This window comes from Triturus cristatus, chromosome 4_1 (assembly GCF_964204655.1).
Source record: "Triturus cristatus chromosome 4_1, aTriCri1.1, whole genome shotgun sequence".
Taxonomy (NCBI): Eukaryota; Metazoa; Chordata; class Amphibia; order Caudata; family Salamandridae; genus Triturus; species Triturus cristatus.
Genome location: NC_140585.1, coordinates 218,575,255 through 218,593,952, shown reverse-complemented (window position 1 = coordinate 218,593,952; position 18,698 = coordinate 218,575,255). Strand labels below are relative to the sequence as shown.

The window sequence follows — 18,698 nt, the reverse complement described above, 5'->3', positions numbered from 1 at the left end:
GGGTGCTCGTTCCGCTGGCTGGCAGCAAAATTATGGAACTCTCTCCCGACTCCTATCAGAACTATTTCTAACCATCTGCCGTTTCGTAAGGCTTCGAAGACTTGGCTTTTTCCCACTTCTACTATTTAACTGTTTCGACTTGCTTTGGTCCTCGTCTCAGGTCCTTGTATTGCGCTGGGACGCCTCGTTGCTGGGGCAGCCATGCGCATTATAAATCTGCAAATAAATAAATAATGTCTGTAGCCCTCGAAAAAATGAAAAAGGACACAGACACGGCAAAATCTATGGGACCCTTGCAGTCGCAAGCTCCCAGGCGCTCCTTTCGCCGTTCGTCCTTTAGAAGCACCACCAGAGGCTACTCCTCTGACAGCCCCTCCACTTCCTACAAGGCCCCTACCCAATCCACCTTCACTAGGGGTTACCAAAGAGGCAGTTACAGGGGTAACCACAACAAAGGCAGAGGCAAAACTAACACCTCCCGCTCTGCCTCCACCCCCACCCAGTGACTTCCCTCCACTCCCCCCAGACTATTCCACTCTAGTCGGGGGCAGACTCCACAATTTCCTTCCTGTCTGGGCTACCATCACCTCAGACAGATGGGTGCAACAGATAATTCAATCAGGCTACTGTCTAGAACTAACATCTACCCCCCCCCCCCCTCCCCCCCAACCATTCCACCCAAACAGCGCCCAATGTCACAGGAACATTTGTTACTTTTAAAGCAGGAGGTAATCTCCCTCCTACAAACAAATGCAATAGAACCAGTTCCTACCCACCAACAAAACAAGGGAATTTACTCCCTATATTTTCTCATACCAAAAAAGGACGACTCTCTAAGACCCATTCTAGACCTCAGACCCCTAAACCAATACATACACTCAGACCACTTTCACATGGTCACGCTCCAGCAGGTGCTTCCTCTACCACTACCAATTCAAAGTACTCCACTTCGGAGTCACCACAGTGCCACGAGTGTTTACCAAGTGCCTAGCGGTAGTGGCAGCACACCTGAGAAGACCACACATCCACGTCTTCCCATATCTAGACGACTGGCTCATAAAAGCCAGCTCATACAACCTGTGTGTACAACACACTCACGCCACTATCCAACTACTTCACGACCTGGGCTTCACAGTAAACTACGCCAAGTCCCATCTACATCCTTCCCATGTACAACAATACCTCGGTGCCACCATAGACACCTCAAGAGCGTTAGCCTACCCCAGTCCCGCCAGGATAGCAAGCATACAGGTTCTTCGCGCCAAATTTCAACCACAACACTCTCTTCCAGCCCGAGTGTTTATGCAACTTATAGGGATGATGGCCTCTTGCATATTCATAGTACCTCATGCAAGACTCCAGATGCGTCTTCTCCAAGAGTGCTTAGCCCAACAATGGAACCAGGCTCAGGGTCAATTATTAGATCTGGTGTTGGTAGACGGTCGTGCCCATCGCTCTCTGCAGTGGTGAACCACCAAAAACCTTTCCAAAGGACGACCGTTCCTAGAGCCGGTTCCTCAAATAGTTTTAACTGCGGACGCATCGCTCTCCGGCTGGGGAGCTCACCTACTACATCACACCATGCAGGGCAGGTGGACACCTCAACAAAAGCTACTCCACATGAACCATCTGGAGTTACTGGCCATATTTCTAGCCCTAAAAGCCTTTCAAACACACGTCTCAGGCAAGGCTGTCTTAGTCCGCACAGACAACATGACAGCAATGTACTACATCCAAAAACAGGACGGCACACACTCTCTGAAGCTCTCTCAGCTAGCACAGACCATATGGAGGTGGGCGATACCTCAAAACATTTTTCTCCTAGCCCAACATGTCCCAGGAGTCCAAAACACCATTGCAGATCTGTTGAGCCGTCAAAAGCAACAAATCCGCGAGTGGGAACTTCATCCACAAGTTCTTCAACCATTCTTTCAAACGAGGGGGCAACCACAGATAGACCTCTTCGCCACCCACAAATGCCCAAGCTTCGCCGCCAGATATCCACACCCATTGTCCAAAGGCCATGCGATATGTATGAACTGGTCAGGCAGATTTGCATACGCTTTTCCGCCTCTCCCACTCATTCTATTAGTGGTGCGCAAACTACAGCAACATTCCCTAACTCTCATCCTAGTTGCTCTGACTTGGGCCAGACAACCGTGGTACACCACATTGCTGGAACTCTCCGTAGTTCCACACCAAAAGTTACACCTCTCTCCACGCCTCTTAACCCAGAATCATGGAGCGATCAGACACCCGGACCCAGCTCAGCTCAACCTTGCGATCTGGCTTCTGAAATCCTAGAATTTGGTTACCTTAATCTTCCCCCTGACTGTATGAACGTCATTAAAGAAGCTTGATGACCTACCACTAAAGCTTGATATGCAGCCAAGTGGAAACGTTTCGTGATTTATTGTCACAACAATAATGTCAATCCATTAGATGTGTCTATCTACACAGTGTGTAGATCTGCAGCTCTACATGCCAAGAACAGATGCATACTGGTAAGTAGCATATTCCTTTACAATGGTAACTAATTTTTGTGGATTAATGAAATTCAGGGACAGATACTAAAGTTGGTTTATTTGAAAGTACATAATGTTTTTTGAAGATGAAAAACAAAGTGAATTTTAAACCAGCTCAATGATTGCATCACTCGTTTAGTGAAGTTCAGTGAAGATTTGTGGATTCAATAAATGCTGGAGTGGAGTGGAGCAAAGATGATAGCACATTTCACAATTCTTTGTCTGCCAGGTGATGCTATACACGTTGAAGAATGCAAAGAGTGTTGTCTTGAGACTAAGCTGGGCTTAATGATGTAAAAAAAAAAATAAAGATTCATCTGTACCTGGGTTCCTGCCAGTCGAATGGTCCTCAGAAAACTTGTCATCCCCATCTGAACTTGCTCAGAGCGACTGACCTACCTAATGGGTCCATCTCTGAAACATTAAACGAGAGCGTCCCCTGTGACCTCTGTTCTCATTGCTTGAAAGACATGTTCAGATTTTTCGTTCAACACCACAGCTGTGGGGCACATCAACAAATAGGAGAGTGTTGGTTGTCAGCCCTTTTGTTTGGTGGCAGTAGACTCTACACAATCAAATGGGGCTGTCACCAACTCATCTGTCAGGGACGGAAAACTAGATAGTGGCCTTTCTGCGCAGAACGACTTCGGCGAAGCATGAGTTGTACCTTCCTCCAGGGGAGGTCTTGGATACATTTCAGGCCTGGGGGTTTTCTACTAAAGATCTTTTTGCCAAGAATGATATTGCTCTCCTGTCCCCTCTTGTTCTTGAAGGAGTTTCCTCAGGAGGTCTCTTTAGGGGATACATCTTCACCGAAGTAAAAGTTTACTTTGCTACAAAGGGGTATCACCTTTTCATATGGAAAGGGCAAAAAAAGTGCTCTTGGGGCAATTTCACTGGTTTTGCAGTTTCAAATTTAGGCAGATTAACTGTCTATGGGCCTAATCTCTGGCATCATTAGTTTTATCCCAAATCTTTTCACCAAACGAATACGAAAACTGTTGGCTTTGTCAGTGTTTGTTTTTCAATACATGTATTCTGCATAATAGCAATGCATGATTCTGTGAAGGAAATATTTACTGAGAGGCATATCCTCATAATTTTCATTGAAATAATAGGTGTATAGCATGGTATATACGAAAAGGTTCCAAAACAACCATTTAAAAATAACATTAAGCATTAGGTAAATGGAGAATTTTCAGAAAATGGTCAACTACATCCAAGCCTACTTCTTGTTGCCTCACAGAGGTGTTAGTGGCAAAGGTATACATTTCCATGGTGCTTTAATTAAACACATACAGGGTCAGCAGTATTGTGTTGATAACTTTAAGAGATTAGGCTTTTAGTTTCAAAGGATGCTAATAAGTCTTCATTTTTCTTTACTGGGAAAAAAGTACCCCATTGTAGTACGCAGGGAAGCAAAATAGAGCAGTCCAGGGTATATTTGGGGGAGGGGATGTGGGCAAGCACCCCCGATTTGCTGGTACAAAACAGTATCATTCAATAAATCATTGTCCAGTCAGTGTTTTTTCTTCTAAAAAGAAAAGGTACTAAACACACTATGCATTAATTTGCAAATGTCTACAAATAGGCAGTTGGAAATACCCTTGGTGGCACGCTCAGAACAGTTGGCACCCCAGCAATCATTGAATTTCATAACAACAGTGCTCCCACTTATACTAAGCACAATTGGTCTGTTAGATGTGCTTTAGATGCTGCTTACACCGCAGCTAGAGAAATCAACACTAGTGTGTTACTAAGGAGGTATGCATGGTTATCTGGTTTCAAACTGTCTATTTTAAATACTTCATTTGACGAGGAACATCTCTTCGGGCCCAAAGTAGATAAATCATTGGAGAGAATGAAAAATGATACAGAAGTGGCCTAGGCTATGAGAGCTCTGCAGTCTCATTCTAATCGTGGTTCCTTTAGCCGCTCCTTCTATCATGGAGGGTTGAAAACCATGCCCTCAGATAATACTGCCGCCTTGCACAAAGGTAACAATCAATCTTCCTCTTCAAGAGGCTTCTTTAGAGGAGAATACAGAGGTAACAACGGCAAAGGTAGGGGAAAAGGTTCCACACCACTTCATTCCCCCTTCCCTAACAATCAGTGACTTGCCTACACTTCCTCCCGATCATTTAACACCTGTTGGGAGACGTCATCTACAATTCCTCCCCATTTGGCAATCTATAACCACAGACAAATGGTTGTTGGGAATTATCCAACATGGTTATTGCCTGGAGCTTACCAACAATCCTCCAAAAATTCCTCCACGCTCTCACAAAATGTCACCAGAACATTTACACCTACTCGAACAAGAAGTCTAGTCTCTCTTGTTAAAAGGAGCCATAGAGCCTATACTGTTACAATACCAACGGTTAGGCGTGTACTCCCTGTATTTTCTAATTCCCAAAAAGGACAGCTCCTTCAGACCTATTTTGGACCTCTGAGAATTAAATCACTACATACTGTCAGAGCATTTCTACTTGGTGACACTTTAGAAAGTGCTCCTTCAACAGGGCGACTTTATGTCTACTCTAGACTTAAAGTACACATATTTCCACATTCCAATTAATCCCGCTCATCGCAAATACCTCAGATTCATGATAGCGAGTCATCATTACCAATTCAAAGTACTACCGTTTTGAGTCAACACTGCTCCCAGGGTATTTACCAAATGCCTGGCAGTAGTTGCAGCCCATTTGAGGAGACAGCGCATCCATGTCTTCCTTTACCTGGACGACTGGCTCATCAAAGCCAGCACTTACTAAAAGTGTCTCCAACACACTCATGCCACTATTCACTTACTGCACCAAATAGGGTTTACTGTGATCACGTTGAGGTCTCATCTACAGCCTTCCAACACAGAAACCTATCTGGGAGCCGCAATAGACGCTCAAAGAGCTCTAGCCTCTCTCAATACAGCCAGAATTCTCAGCATTCAGTCCCTTCTCACTCATTTTCAACCCATCCAATCGTTACCAGCAAAAGTATTCATGCAACTGCTAAGGATGATGACCTCTCATCGTAATTGTTCCCCATGCAAGACTGCACTTCAACAATGCTTAGCAAGTCAGTGAAACCAGTCGCAGGGTCAGTTGACCGATCTCGTGTTGGTAGATTGCCGCACCCATCACTCTCTGCAGTGGTGGAACCCACACAATTTATCCAAAGGGCAGCCCTTCATCGACCCCGTTCCACAGATAGTGCTAAGAGCAGACACATCGCTCCCTGGTTGGGGTGCTCACCTACACAGTCACACAATCCAAGGATTATGTAGTCTAAAATACAAGACTCTCCATATAAATCACTTAGAATTACTAGCAGTGTTTCTAGCGCTCAGAGCTTTTCAAACTCACCTCATCGGCAAAGCTGTCCTAGTCCGCACAGACAACATGACAGCTATGTACTATATACAGAAACAGGGGGGGGGAGGGAGTCACCCTCTCTCCAACTGTCATGCCTAGCAGAAGCCATTTGGAAATGGGCTATACACCACAAGATTTATCTCCTGGCAGAACATCTTCCAGGGGTAAATTGGATTGCAGACCTTCTCAGCAGACAGAGACAGCATATCCACGAGTGGGAGCTTCAGCCCCAGATTTTCCTCCCCTACTTTCAGAAATGGGGATTTTCTCACATAGGCTTGTTTGCCACAGCTCAAAACGCAAAATGCCCAAGCTTTTCCTCCAGGTTCCTACACCCGCTCTCCAAAGGCAATGCCCTATGGATCAACTGGTCAGGGATATTTGCCTATGCTTTTCCACCTCTCGCACTCATTCCGCTGGTAGTTCGGAGGCTCAGGCAAACATCCCTCAAACTGATTCTCATAGCTCCCACATGCGCACGTCAACCTTGGTTCACCACCTTGCTGATGCTCAGAGTAGTTCCACACCAAAACCTGCATCTCAACTCCAGTCTCCTCACTCAGAGCCAAGGAGAAATCAGGCATCCAAATCCCAAAGAACTCAACCTAGCGATCTGGCTCCTGAAGTCATAGAGTTTGTTTGTTTACAATTACCACCAGACTGTATGAATATCCTAAAAGAGGCTAGAAATCATCCTTCTACTAGGTCATGTTATGCAGCAAAATGGAAACGGTTTGTTATCTATTGTAATAATAACAATATCAATCCCTTTGATGCTTCAGCATAAAACATCATCTGTTATCTCTTACATTCACCGCACTCTGGACTAGCCTACACATCCATTTGCTTGCAGCAAGCAGCTTTAGTTGCATACTTACAAAACAGACAACACTTATCTCTATTCAGAGTACCAGTGATTAAGGCCTTTATGGAAGGATTAAAAAGAGTGATATCACCAAGAATCCCACCTGCACCAATATGGAACTTAACCTCTTCTATGCCCATGACGAGATAGTCTCGTCATGGAGCGCGGTTGCGCTGTGCCCATGACGTGACTATCTCGCCATGGCCCCGCCCGCTAATACAACGCCCGGCACAGGAGGGGGAAGGGGCGGGGCACTGAAGGGGTTAAACATAGTCTTTACAAGGCTAATGAGTCCACCTTTTGAACCAATGCCCAGGTGTCAGTTGCAATTCCTCTCATGGAAGGTTGCTTTTCTCATTGCAATCACTTCATTAAGGAGAGTTGGTGAACTTCAGGCACTAACTATACAAGAGCCTTTCTTTCAGCTTCACAAAGACAAAGTGGATCTTCGAACCAATCCTAAATTTCATCCTTAAGTAGCTTCTGCTTTTCATATCATTCGATCAGTTGAGTTACCTGTGTTCTTGCCTCAACCTGATTCTGTAGCAGAATGAGCTCTACACACACTAGATGTTGAAAGAGCTCCACTATATTATGTAGAAAGAACAAAAGAATTTTGCAAGACAAAACAGCTTTTTGTTGCTTTTTTGCCACCACACAAAGGCAATCCCATATCTAAATTGGGAATTGCGAGATGGATCGTGAAATGTATCCAAACACGTTATGTAAAGGCGAAAAGAACTTTGACAGTACCCCCTGGAGAATATTCCACCCTCAAAATAGGGGCTACTATGGCCTTCTTAGGGAATATTCCCCTAGCTGACATCTGTAAGTCAGCAACATGGTCTACACCACACACATTCACCAAAAACTATTGTGTAGATGTGTTAGCGAGGCAAGAAGCTAATGTAGGCCAGGCAGTACTTAAAACACTTTTTCAAACAACTGCAACACCTACAGGTTAGCCACCGCTTTGGTAGTATACTGCTGTATAGTCAATGCAAAGCATGTGATCTATAGCTCACATGCTTCGAATGGATAGCATATGCTTACTGGGTAAGTAACATTATCCTTCTGTGGCCATTGCCTCAGGGAAGCGTGTCCATTATTGACAATTTCCTGATGATAACAGGTTTCAGACTTGCTGAAGAACTCATAGTGTCAGTTCTGTGCTGTCAGTACTTCCAGGGTCAGGCCTGTTTTAGATTTTTACTTTACCCAGCTTATTATTGCTCCCTTTTTATTACCGAGGCCTTCAGCACTAACTCGGCTTGTGATGCTAATAGAGTGTCACAAAGTGCATTTTGTAGGCTGTTGCTAAGCATCACGGTGAAAAGAGCACAACTAAGGACCCGAGGTCGAAAGTTTCATATATCATTATCCTTCATGATAATTGAACTACCACAGCTCGGGCCATCTCTACTTTCAATTTAAATGAGACCAAAGCACTCTTTGGTCAACATCCCTATATTTGCAGACACCACATGCAAGTTACTTGTACCACTTCAAGCAGAAATGTTGAGGATATTGTTCCGATGGAAGGCCTTATTTTTCAACCCATTTGAATGGAAAACATTTCTTAAGTTAAATCATTCAGTTAAGTCCCCTGATTTCTGTGCTATTCTGAACTAACTTTTAAAATCTGAGAACGTTTTATGGCTGAATAGGTAATTTGCCTCTCACAATATTTACACAGTGTCTGTATCCTGCACTTTACTTCAGCTTTTGTATAGTCTGGTCTAGAGCCTAAGCAGGGGTGACAGAGCGCATCACTTACTGGATAAACAGAGTTTGGACTGGAAAACATACAGACTCTGCTCTTTGAGAGATGTTTGCACACCCAGCAATAATGTACAACCAACCCCCTTACTTGTGGTAAGTAGTGGCTTCTTCCTCTTTATGTAGGAAATGTCTTCTGCACCTTTGTGGATGAAGAGGTTGTGCTCAGGTAATATGAACAGCAGCAGGGGTCGTACAATAAGCAATATCAACCTAGTTTGTGAACCAGCCACTAGGTAGCCTGGTATCACTAATTAATAATGTAATTGAACATACAGCCGAAGTGCAGCAGTGTCTTATAAAGACTTTTACAATCTTTTCGGAGCACACAACTTATACAGTGCATTTAGCATTGAAGTAAAACAAATTCAAACACAGTTCAATTGAGCTCTAATGATCGTCTTCTTTAATATCGTTAGTTCTAATCCCTTATGCCAACGCGTTTCGCCGTGGTCGGGATTACCTACGGTTTCCTCAGGGCTTGAAATAATACAAAATGCATACTTGTAATCACATGATATGGCCATTATTACTTGTGCCATACAAACCACACTTATGACAACCATGTGCAGAGGACTACTCAAATCTATGTTTCGTGCAGTGCAAACTATATATACATTCATATTTACAACACTTTTCAAACATAAATGGCTCAAATTGCATAAAAAAAGCATTTTTAAATTCGTCTTTTTCAAGGATTATATTGACCTCATCTTTACATCCAGTATATTTGTAATGTTGTGATCCTAATATTCTAGATCTTTTGCCTAAACCCAAGTGCTATTATACTTATATAACCCATGTGAAGGCAAGAATTAAATTCATTTGCGTCATGTTGGCGCCAATACCTTTAGTTTCTCAAGAACGTTTATGTGTGCCAAAAATAAAAACAAAAAATTATATAAATAAATTATTCTGTCATTGAGGGATACACGAGGCAGGGGTATGTTAGCTTACATACATACACATTAACCACTAAAGTTATCACGAAGGATCCTACCTCTAGAAGTATCCATCCATATAGTATCCACCAGTTAAAATCCTTTCAGGGTCAAAAGTGCTTCAAATCCAAGTAAACCAATAATCATCCATTTAGTATCACTAAGCCATCAGACCGTCAAATTCATTGTCAATATGAATACTTCTTCCCTTACCTTTATACAAAATTAACCAAGGCTTATCGATTCCAAATCCACTATATATTCGTCATATTATCCCGATTCCCAAGTTTTCAGGCTGCACCTTTATATGTCATTAACATTCTAAAAGTAAAAATATTACAAACACCATAACTATTTGTCGTCCTTCCTATTGATAACAAGTTAGTCATACCACATATTGCAGTTAGGGCGTCCCTACCGTGACATTCCAACACTTCCTGTAACCCGAATAAGATGACACGACGCCGTCAATCCCTGTTAAATAGACAAAACGATGTTTCCCATTTCTCTTAAGTCTCCAATTATTTTGTTAAATATCTCCATTTGAGGAACTACCCCCATCTTACCTCTCCGTGACAACGCGTTACTGCACCCGAGTACAGGCGAGGAACACCGTCTTCCGGGTTCCCGACGTTAATAACATCATGATAATCAAGAAGGGACTATCCCACTCCGTTTCGAGCGCCATCTGAGCCTAATGTTATTATAATCCAAGGTTCATACTCGTCATATCTTGTTAATCAAACCATAAGCGGTAATTCCCGGTGCTTTGGTGAATATCTCCATTTGAGGAACCACCCTCCTCTTACCTCTCCGTCTAAACTCATTTCTGCACTCGAGTACAAGCGAATGTTCCTCGCTTGTACTCGAGTGCAGAAATGAGTTTAGATATGACGAGTATGAACCTTGGATTATAATAACATTAGGCTAAGATGGCGCTCGAAACGGAGTGGAACCCGGAAGACGGTGTTCCTCGCCTGTACTCGGGTGCAGTAACGCGTTGTCACGGAGAGGTAAGATGGGGGTAGTTCCTCAAATGGAGATATTTAACAAAATAATTGGAGACTTAAGAGTAATGGGAAACATCGTTTTGTCTATTTAACAGGGATTGACGGCGTCCTGTCATCTTATTCGGGTTACAGGAAGTGTTGGAATGTCACGGTAGGGACGCCCTAACTGCAATATGTGGTATGACTAACTTGTTATCAATAGGAAGGACGACAAATAGTTATGGTGTTTGTAATATTTTTACTTTTAGAATGTTAATGACATATAAAGGTGCAGCCTGAAAACTTGGGAATCGGGATAATATGACGAATATATAGTGGATTTGGAATCGATAAGCCTTGGTTAATTTTGTGTAAAGGTAAGGGAAGAAGTATTCATATTGACTATGAGTTTGACGGTCTGATGGCTTAGTGATACTAAATGGATGATTATTGGTTTACTTAGATTTGAAGCACTTTTGACCCTGAAAGGATTTTAACTGGTGGATACTATATGGATGGATACTTCTAGAGGTAGGATCCTTCGTGATAACTTTAGTGGTTAATTTGTATGTATGTAAGCTAACATACCCCTGCCTCGTGTATCCCTCAATGACAGAATAATCTATTTATATAATTTTTGTTTTTATTTTTGGCACACAGAAATGTTCTTGAGAAACTAAAGGTATTGGCGCCAACATGACGCAAATGAATTTAATTCTTGCCTTCACATGGGTTATATAAGTATAATAGCACTTGGGTTTAGGCAAAATATCTAGAATATTAGGATCACAACATTACAAATATACTGGATGTAAAGATGAGGTCAATATAATCCTTGAATAAGACGAATTTAAAAATGCTTTTTTTATGCAATTTGAACCATTTATGTTTGAAAAGTGTTGTAAATATGAATGTATATATAGTTTGCACTGCACAAAACATAGATTTGAGTAGTCCTCTGCACATGGTTGTCATAAGTTGGGTTTTATGGCACAAGTAATAATGGCCATATCATGTGATTACAAGTATGCATTTTGTATTATTTCCAGCCCTGAGGAAGCCGTAGGTTATCCCGACCACGGCGAAACGCGTTGGCATAAGGGATTGGAACTAACGATATTAAAGAAGACGATCATTAGAGCTCAATTGAACTGTGTTTGAATTTGTTTTACTTCAATGCTAAATGCACTGTATAAGTTGTGTGCTCCGAAAAGATTGTAAAAGTGTTTGTTCAATCCTCGGATTGAGTTTAGGGAAGTAGGGTGTTCCCTTCCCTCATTTTTGGATGCACCAGAATATATGACGTAGTGTAGTAAAATTAGGTGATCCCCATATGAGCGCTATTTACCCTGTACACCCAGTAGTAGTGTCTTATAAAGGTAACTTTTTGATTTGTGTTGGTATGGAATAGCATGTCACTTAGCATGACGTTTTGTAAAGAAGGAACAAAGTACACTTTGGCATTCTGCTGCCAGCTGTGATGTTTTAAATGCTCTACATCTTCCAGCAATCACCTGTGTGCCGTTGCTAGGTACAAATAGAAAACCTATTCTGTATTCCCTTTTCCACTCTTATTGATGGTATTCAACTCTAAAAAATCTTTTCCAGGTCAGCCACCACCCACCAGCTGCTGCACATCATGCAGACTCCAAAAATGGCTGGACTTTGCGGCAGGAGATTAAAATCACCAGCAAGTTCCGTGGCAAATACCTGTCGATCATGCCCCTTGGTGAGATCATTAGACTCCGTATTTTAATTGGATTGTGTAAATCAAGAACTATAGTGTATGAAAGATGCCTGGAAGAAACCTGACTGTAAGTTTGTCTGTTACTTCCTACACTGATACAAAGATTCTAGGAAGAGACCTGAAGGAGGTATTGAGTTAAGGTTGCAGATTCAAACCATGGATACCGAAATGTCTACTTTCCCTCTGCTATACACATCAGCCACTCATTAAATCACTTAAATGCCATTTGCACAATATCATCACAAAGAAGCTGTAGCAGACGGTGGTCACTGCCGAAAACCGCGGATTGCCTATATAAAGAGAACATGATTTTGCGCTGCAAACTGCTTCTGCCTAAATTCTGATTTGAGTAATTTGCTTTCCTAGAATTCTATGTCAGGAAAGGAGGCGAGGATTATGCTATTCTTTCTCCACTTTATTGAATAGCAACCATTTTAAGTCAACAAAAACAAACTACTATTCCCATGGAACATGGGGAATACAGAAGAAAACAATAGAGTGTCCACAGGTAGAGCGTCCCCTCTCCTCTGCACCAATCGCAGGGCTCCGGTATGGATATAGTCCTCTGTTACTGTCCATTTCCCCTCTTTCTTCGCTGCTTGCAGCCAGATAAGTTCTATTTTTATTTCACTACGTATGCCTTGCTTCTATTGTGATAATTTCTTCATAATTAATGCATAATATGTTTCTATTGTGATAGTTTCTTCTTGTTTTATGCACGATATGCTTATGGTCATTTAATTTATTAATTTCTGATTAGTTTGTTGTGTGCCTGCCGTTGTGGGGTTTCTGATACGTTTTTCCCCTAGGCACTGTCCGCGCCAGTGCGCGTTTCTATTTCTGTGTATCCTGTCATTAGCGGCGCGTGTTTCATCATCATCTTTTCCTCAAACGCTGGTCATCTTCTTCCTCAAGCGGTCGACGCGCGGCGGTAATTACCGGCACGCGCCTCGCGCTTTTCCCTGATTTCAGCTTTGTTTGTTTCTTTGCATCTTGCTGCGAGTCCGCCGCTACTCGGCAGACTCGCTGACAGACGTGGGAGCGTTCCTCCCTAACAGCGCAGTTTGGTGCGGCTCGCGGTGCGCTCTGTCGGCCGCCTGGGGGCGCGTGTGTGCGTCCCTCTCTCGACGTGCATTCCCGAGATTCCGTGCATTCCGCGCATTGTTTCATCTCGGGAATGCATCGTCGGGCTTAAGTCTGGGCCTGCCAAGACACCGGAGAACGGTCTGTTCACTGCCATTAGGCGGTTATTTTACTGAACACCCCTGACAACCTGTGTGGTCTGTGTACAATTGAATGCTGGTGACTTTGTCCCGCTTGGGGGTCTGTATTTAGGCCTTTGTAATAACGCTCCGAGGAGTCAGTACTGCAGGTTTTTTCCTGCTGGGCCCATATTTGGCAGGTCGCCCTTTTATATATTTTCTGCACCAGAGCTGTTGGGCCAGGGCTGTGTTCCCAATTGCAAGCTCTGCTTGCCTCAAGTGTAGGCTGTCACCCTGCCCCCCCATATTTTGAGGTAGCCCTCAATTATTCTAATTGCTCTCATTGGCTATGGATTCCTATGAGGACGACGCTTATCAGGATGACCAGTGAGATGAGGATCCACTCGCCACGCTGCCGTGGGACGATGACTTCTACGATGCGGTAGACTCATCCATCTATAAAGCAGTTGAGCAGGCTATGGGGCCCCTAGAGGATCGTCTCTCTCAGAAAATTGAACAGGCCTGCGATAGATTAGCCAGAGCAACGCAGGCCTTCCCAGCCTCTCTTCCTTCCAGCGGTGCCCCTGCTAACCCACAACCCCCGTCCGCGAAACGCCCCAAAGAAGCAGGGGTGGACTTGGACGCCTTCGCTCGCTTGAAGCAGTCTTTCCTGGCAAGTAATCCCACTCCAACTTCGCCCTATGCTCCCGTGGACCCCGATCAGGGGGACGATACTAATGTTGCTGGCCCTTCACGTCCCGAGCGCTCTGCAGGCTCTGCGCCTGGTTCCGGGGATGGAAACCTCTGCGCAGATGTGCTGAACCCCGCAGACATCCTACATCCGAGGTCCTCAGAATGGGCGCCCTGTGACAAGGTCGCTCTATATGTCGCCAGCCATATCCACCAGCCGTTAGAGGCCACAGTTCGGAACTGTCTCAGGGCGGAGTGTGCTCGACCATTTCTAGCAGGCAAAGTGGTGGCCACCCCCGACATCGACCAGCGCATGGCCACTTTCCTTCAAAAATTTGTTAAAGACCCGAAGAAAGGCATCAACAGGTTTTGGCGGGCTTGCCAAGACAAGCTCCTGGACGCCTTGGGACCCATTACCAAAATCCTAGATATGGCGGAGGAAGCCAAATCCTCCGGCTGGTTGATCTCCCCTGAGAATCTCTCCTCCTGGGCCCAACGCATCGTGGTGTTTCTTGGGATTGCCAACTGTGCCATTTCAACTGAGCGGGGCAGATCCCTTCTGATCAAAGTGGATCCTAAGTTAGGAGATTTGGCGGATTCCGAGGCAGCCCCTGTCGCTCAAGGAGGCCTCTACGGCGAACCTTTTATGAAGGAACTGGGACGCTTTGTCAACACCTTTACATCTCTCGACAGAGCACAATCCTCTATCAGGAAGGTGTTTAGCCCTCTGGTTTTCCGTGGGGCCGGCCGAGGCAGGGGCCGCTCGTCCGGCCGCCCTAACCAACAGAGAGGACATGGCTCCAACCAGGGACAGTATCAGGACCAAGTCCGGTTCGGAAACTTTTACCCTACAAGAGGACGTCTAGGAAGGAACAGAGGCGGTGGCGCCTCCAGGTCTTCCGGTGAGTGTTCTCCCTTCTTCCCTTCTAAAGGTGGGGGGCCGTCTGGCTCGTTTTTTCCCGGCCTGGACTTCTCTCACAGGGGATGCGTGGGTTCTCCACACCGTGCAAGGGTTTCACATAGAGTTTCACGGGGACCCCTTTCAGCCGTTTCCGCCCCGGCCGCTCGCGTTTTCCTCTGCCGACGCCGCGCTGGTCGATCAAGAGGTGCGTTCTCTTCTGACCAAAGGGGCTGTGGTAGAAACCTACCCCATCCCAAGGGTTTTATCAGCAACCTGTTTGTTGTAGACAAGGCGGACGGGGGTCAAAGACCCGTCATCAACTTGCGCGAGTTCAACGAGTGGCTGGTTTACCGTCACTTCAAGATGGAGGGTATCCATCTTCTTCGCGATCTGCTTAGGCCGCACGACTGGCTGGTGCATCTCGATCTCAAAGACGCATATCTGACCGTGCCCATTTTTCCCCCTCACCGGAGATTCCTACAATTTCACTGGCGAGACAACACATACGAGTTCGCCACCCTTCCTTTCGGTCTGTCCTCCGCTCCTTGGTGCTTCACCAAGGTTCTCCGTCCGGTGATCAAATGGCTGCGGGCGTCCGGCATGCGACTCATAGTTTACGTGGATGACATCTTGCTGATGGCACAGTGTCCCTCGACCTTGACTCGTCCGCTCCAGACAGCTGTCAACCTGCTCCAAAGTCTGGGCTTCGTGATCAACGAAGCGAAGTCCACGCTCATCCCGTCCCAAACAGTCATCTTCCTGGGGTTTTCGATCGATTCAGTGGCGGCAACTCTCAGTCTTCCCTCCCGTAAGTTGGCGAAGATTCGTCACAAACTCAGGAGGGCGCTGGTGCAGCATCAACTCTCTCTCAGGCAGCTGGCCCGCCTCGTAGGTTTGCTGTCGGCGTCTATTCAGGCCATATTTCCGGGACCACTCCATTACAGGGCCCTGGAGCGCCTCAAGGCCTATCACCTTCGCAAGGGCTGCTCATACTCTCGGAAAGTACCCCTCTCGGCGGAGGCCAGGGAGGAGATTCAATGGTGGCTCTCCAACATGGAGGCCTGGAATGGGCGTGCGATTTTCGATCAGCGCCCGATATCGTTATCAAATCCGACGCCAGCAGGTCCGGCTGGGGCGCACGCTGCGGCGAGTTCACGACGAGCGGTGTGTGGTCACCACAAGAGCAACAGTTGCATATCAATTGTCTAGAGCTCTTGGCGGGGTCTTTCGCGATCCAATGCTGGACCAAGGATTCCATTCGATCCTGCGTACTGCTGAAGATGGACAACGTATCGGCGGTCCGGTACATCAACCATCTCGGGGGCACGAGGTCGAGAGCGCTCTCGGACATGGCGGCAAACTTTTGGCAGTACTGCCTGGACCATCACGTGTCCGTGACGGCGGAGTACTTGCCGGTCTGGACAACCAGGTAGCGGATTTTCATTCTCGTCATTTTTACGACGGGAGCCTGTGGAAATTACACCCAGGGGTCTTCTCGGGCCTCCAGAGTCTCTGGGGTCCATTCTCAGTCGACCTGTTTGCCTCCCGGCTAGACCACCAACTTCCCTGGTTCTTCAGTTGGAGACCGGATCCCTTGGTGGCACAGACCGATGCTTTTCTTCAGAACTAGGGAGACGAGCAAGGCTATGCCTTTCCCCCGTTCGCGATGCTCACAAGGGTCTCCGCTCAAGTCCGTCGCCAGAATGCGGACGTAGTCCTTGTATCTCCAATTTGGAGGTCTCAAGTCTGGTTTCCAGTTCTTCTGGAACTTCCTTGGGATTCTCCAATCCCACTCCCCCGCTTTCCGACTCTTCTAATCAATCCGGACAACGTTGCCCACCCGCTGATAGCGCAGGGTTCGCTCTCTGATGGCGTGGCGGATTACAGGGGACGCTGGGCGGTCCCGGGCCTTTCGGGAGCGGCTGAGAAGTTCATGTCAAAGGCATGGGTGGATAGCACCATCAAACGATACCGTTCTACTTGGAGAAGGTGGTGTCGTTGGTGTATGCGACGGAGTCTCAATCCCGTGGCAAAAATTGTGACTTCTATCTTGAATTTTTTTGCCAGCCTGGCGGAGGAGGGCTTGGCTTATAGAACCGTCAACACCTTTTGTTCCGCCATCTCGGCGGGTCATACTATGGTGGACGGTTCTCTGGTGGGCGAGCACCCGTTGATTTGTCGTCTTCTTCGGGGCATTCGCCTTTCTCTGTCTCCTGAGCCTCGTTATTCCAGACTCTGGGATGTGAATCAAGTTTTGAACCTGTTCCTTTCCTGGCAACCTAACCAGTTCCTCTCGAGGAAAGAACTGTTTGCGAAGCTGTCAATGCTTCTGTGCCTTATTTCCTGCAGAAGGGTTTCTGATGTTAGGGACCTGGATGTTTCCAGCAGGACCTTTTCTCCCACAGGGGTCACTTTCACGATTCACAGACGGACAAAATGTGGTACGAAGTCTGTTTCGTACCCTGCTTTTCCAGATACTCCTAAGTTGTGCGTGGTCTCTTGTCTCAAGGCGTACGAGGAAATGTCAGAAGAGTTTCGCCCGTCGGGCGAACAACGGTTGCTTATTGCGCTCAAGAAGCCCCACAAAGCGGTCTCTTCTCCCACCATTGCCCGTTGGGTTAGGTGTGTGATGCAGGAAGCAGGAATTGATCTTTGTGCCTTTGGCACTCACTCCGCTAGAGGAGCAATGGCCTCTAAGGCATTTACCCTGGGAGCTCGTCTGAAAGACATTCTGAACGCAGCAGACAGGTCTTCAGACTCTACCTTTAAGCGGTTTTACTTTAAACCGATTATTGATATGGCTCACTTGGTGGTGAGCAAGCTTTAAACTAGCATAATTCTCGCCTCCGGTCCTGACATAGAAGGAAACATTTCTTAGCTATCGTAACGGAAATTTTCAATTCTATTAAGGACTCGGAGGCGAGGATTATTCCACCCAGGGTTCTCGTTTCTCCGTGATACCTTCCCACCCTCGTATCGGGGTAAGTAACAGTTTCTTTTGGTCTTATTTGCATCCTGTTTGCTGTTGCTTCGTTGTACTGTTTCCCCTACAGGTGAAGCCTTCGCCATGGCTATCGCTTTTACTCTGTTTTGTTCTTTAGGCGATTCTGGTAAACAAGATTCATAAAGCCTCCTGGCTGGATGACCTACAGTGACGAAAGAGGGGGAATGGACAGTAACAGAGGACTATATCCATACCGGAGCCCTGCAATTGGTGCAGAGGAGAGAGGACGCTCTACCTGTTGACACTCTATTGTTTTCTTCTGCATTCCCTATGTTCCATGGCAATAGTAGTTTGGTTTTGTTGACTTAAAATGGCTGCTATTCAATAAAGTGGAGAAAGAATAGCAAAATCCTCGCCTCCGAGTCCTTAATGGAATTGAAACTTTCCGTTACGATAGATAGGAAATTTTTCATTATACAACATTTTGGCAAAATTACATGAAATGCAAATAAATCATGTAAAGTCATTTTCAACATGCATCCTCACAGCAATTTTTGTTGCAAGAATGCATTTTGCACAAACAAAATGTGCATAGAAATCAAAAGCACTGTGAATAACAGATACTGGTCGTTCCCATGAGTTTGTGGTGAATGTACAATGAATGGTATGTAATTGTGGTAAGTGGCTTAGTTTCATGAATTTTGCGTGTTGCAAAACTCAAAATTATACCCATGCCAATTTGTC

At 45.6% G+C, this 18,698-nt stretch overlaps 1 protein-coding gene across 1 annotated transcript in view; it reads left to right on the top strand.

Moving 5' to 3' along the window:
* OSBP (oxysterol binding protein) overlaps nt 1–18,698 on the top strand; it is a 465,191-nt gene that overhangs the window by 334,140 nt on the left and 112,353 nt on the right. The window contains exon 9 of the mRNA XM_085651892.1: nt 12,079–12,199. Coding sequence (XP_085508018.1) covers nt 12,079–12,199 — 121 coding nt within the window. The remainder of the gene's footprint in view (nt 1–12,078; nt 12,200–18,698) is intronic.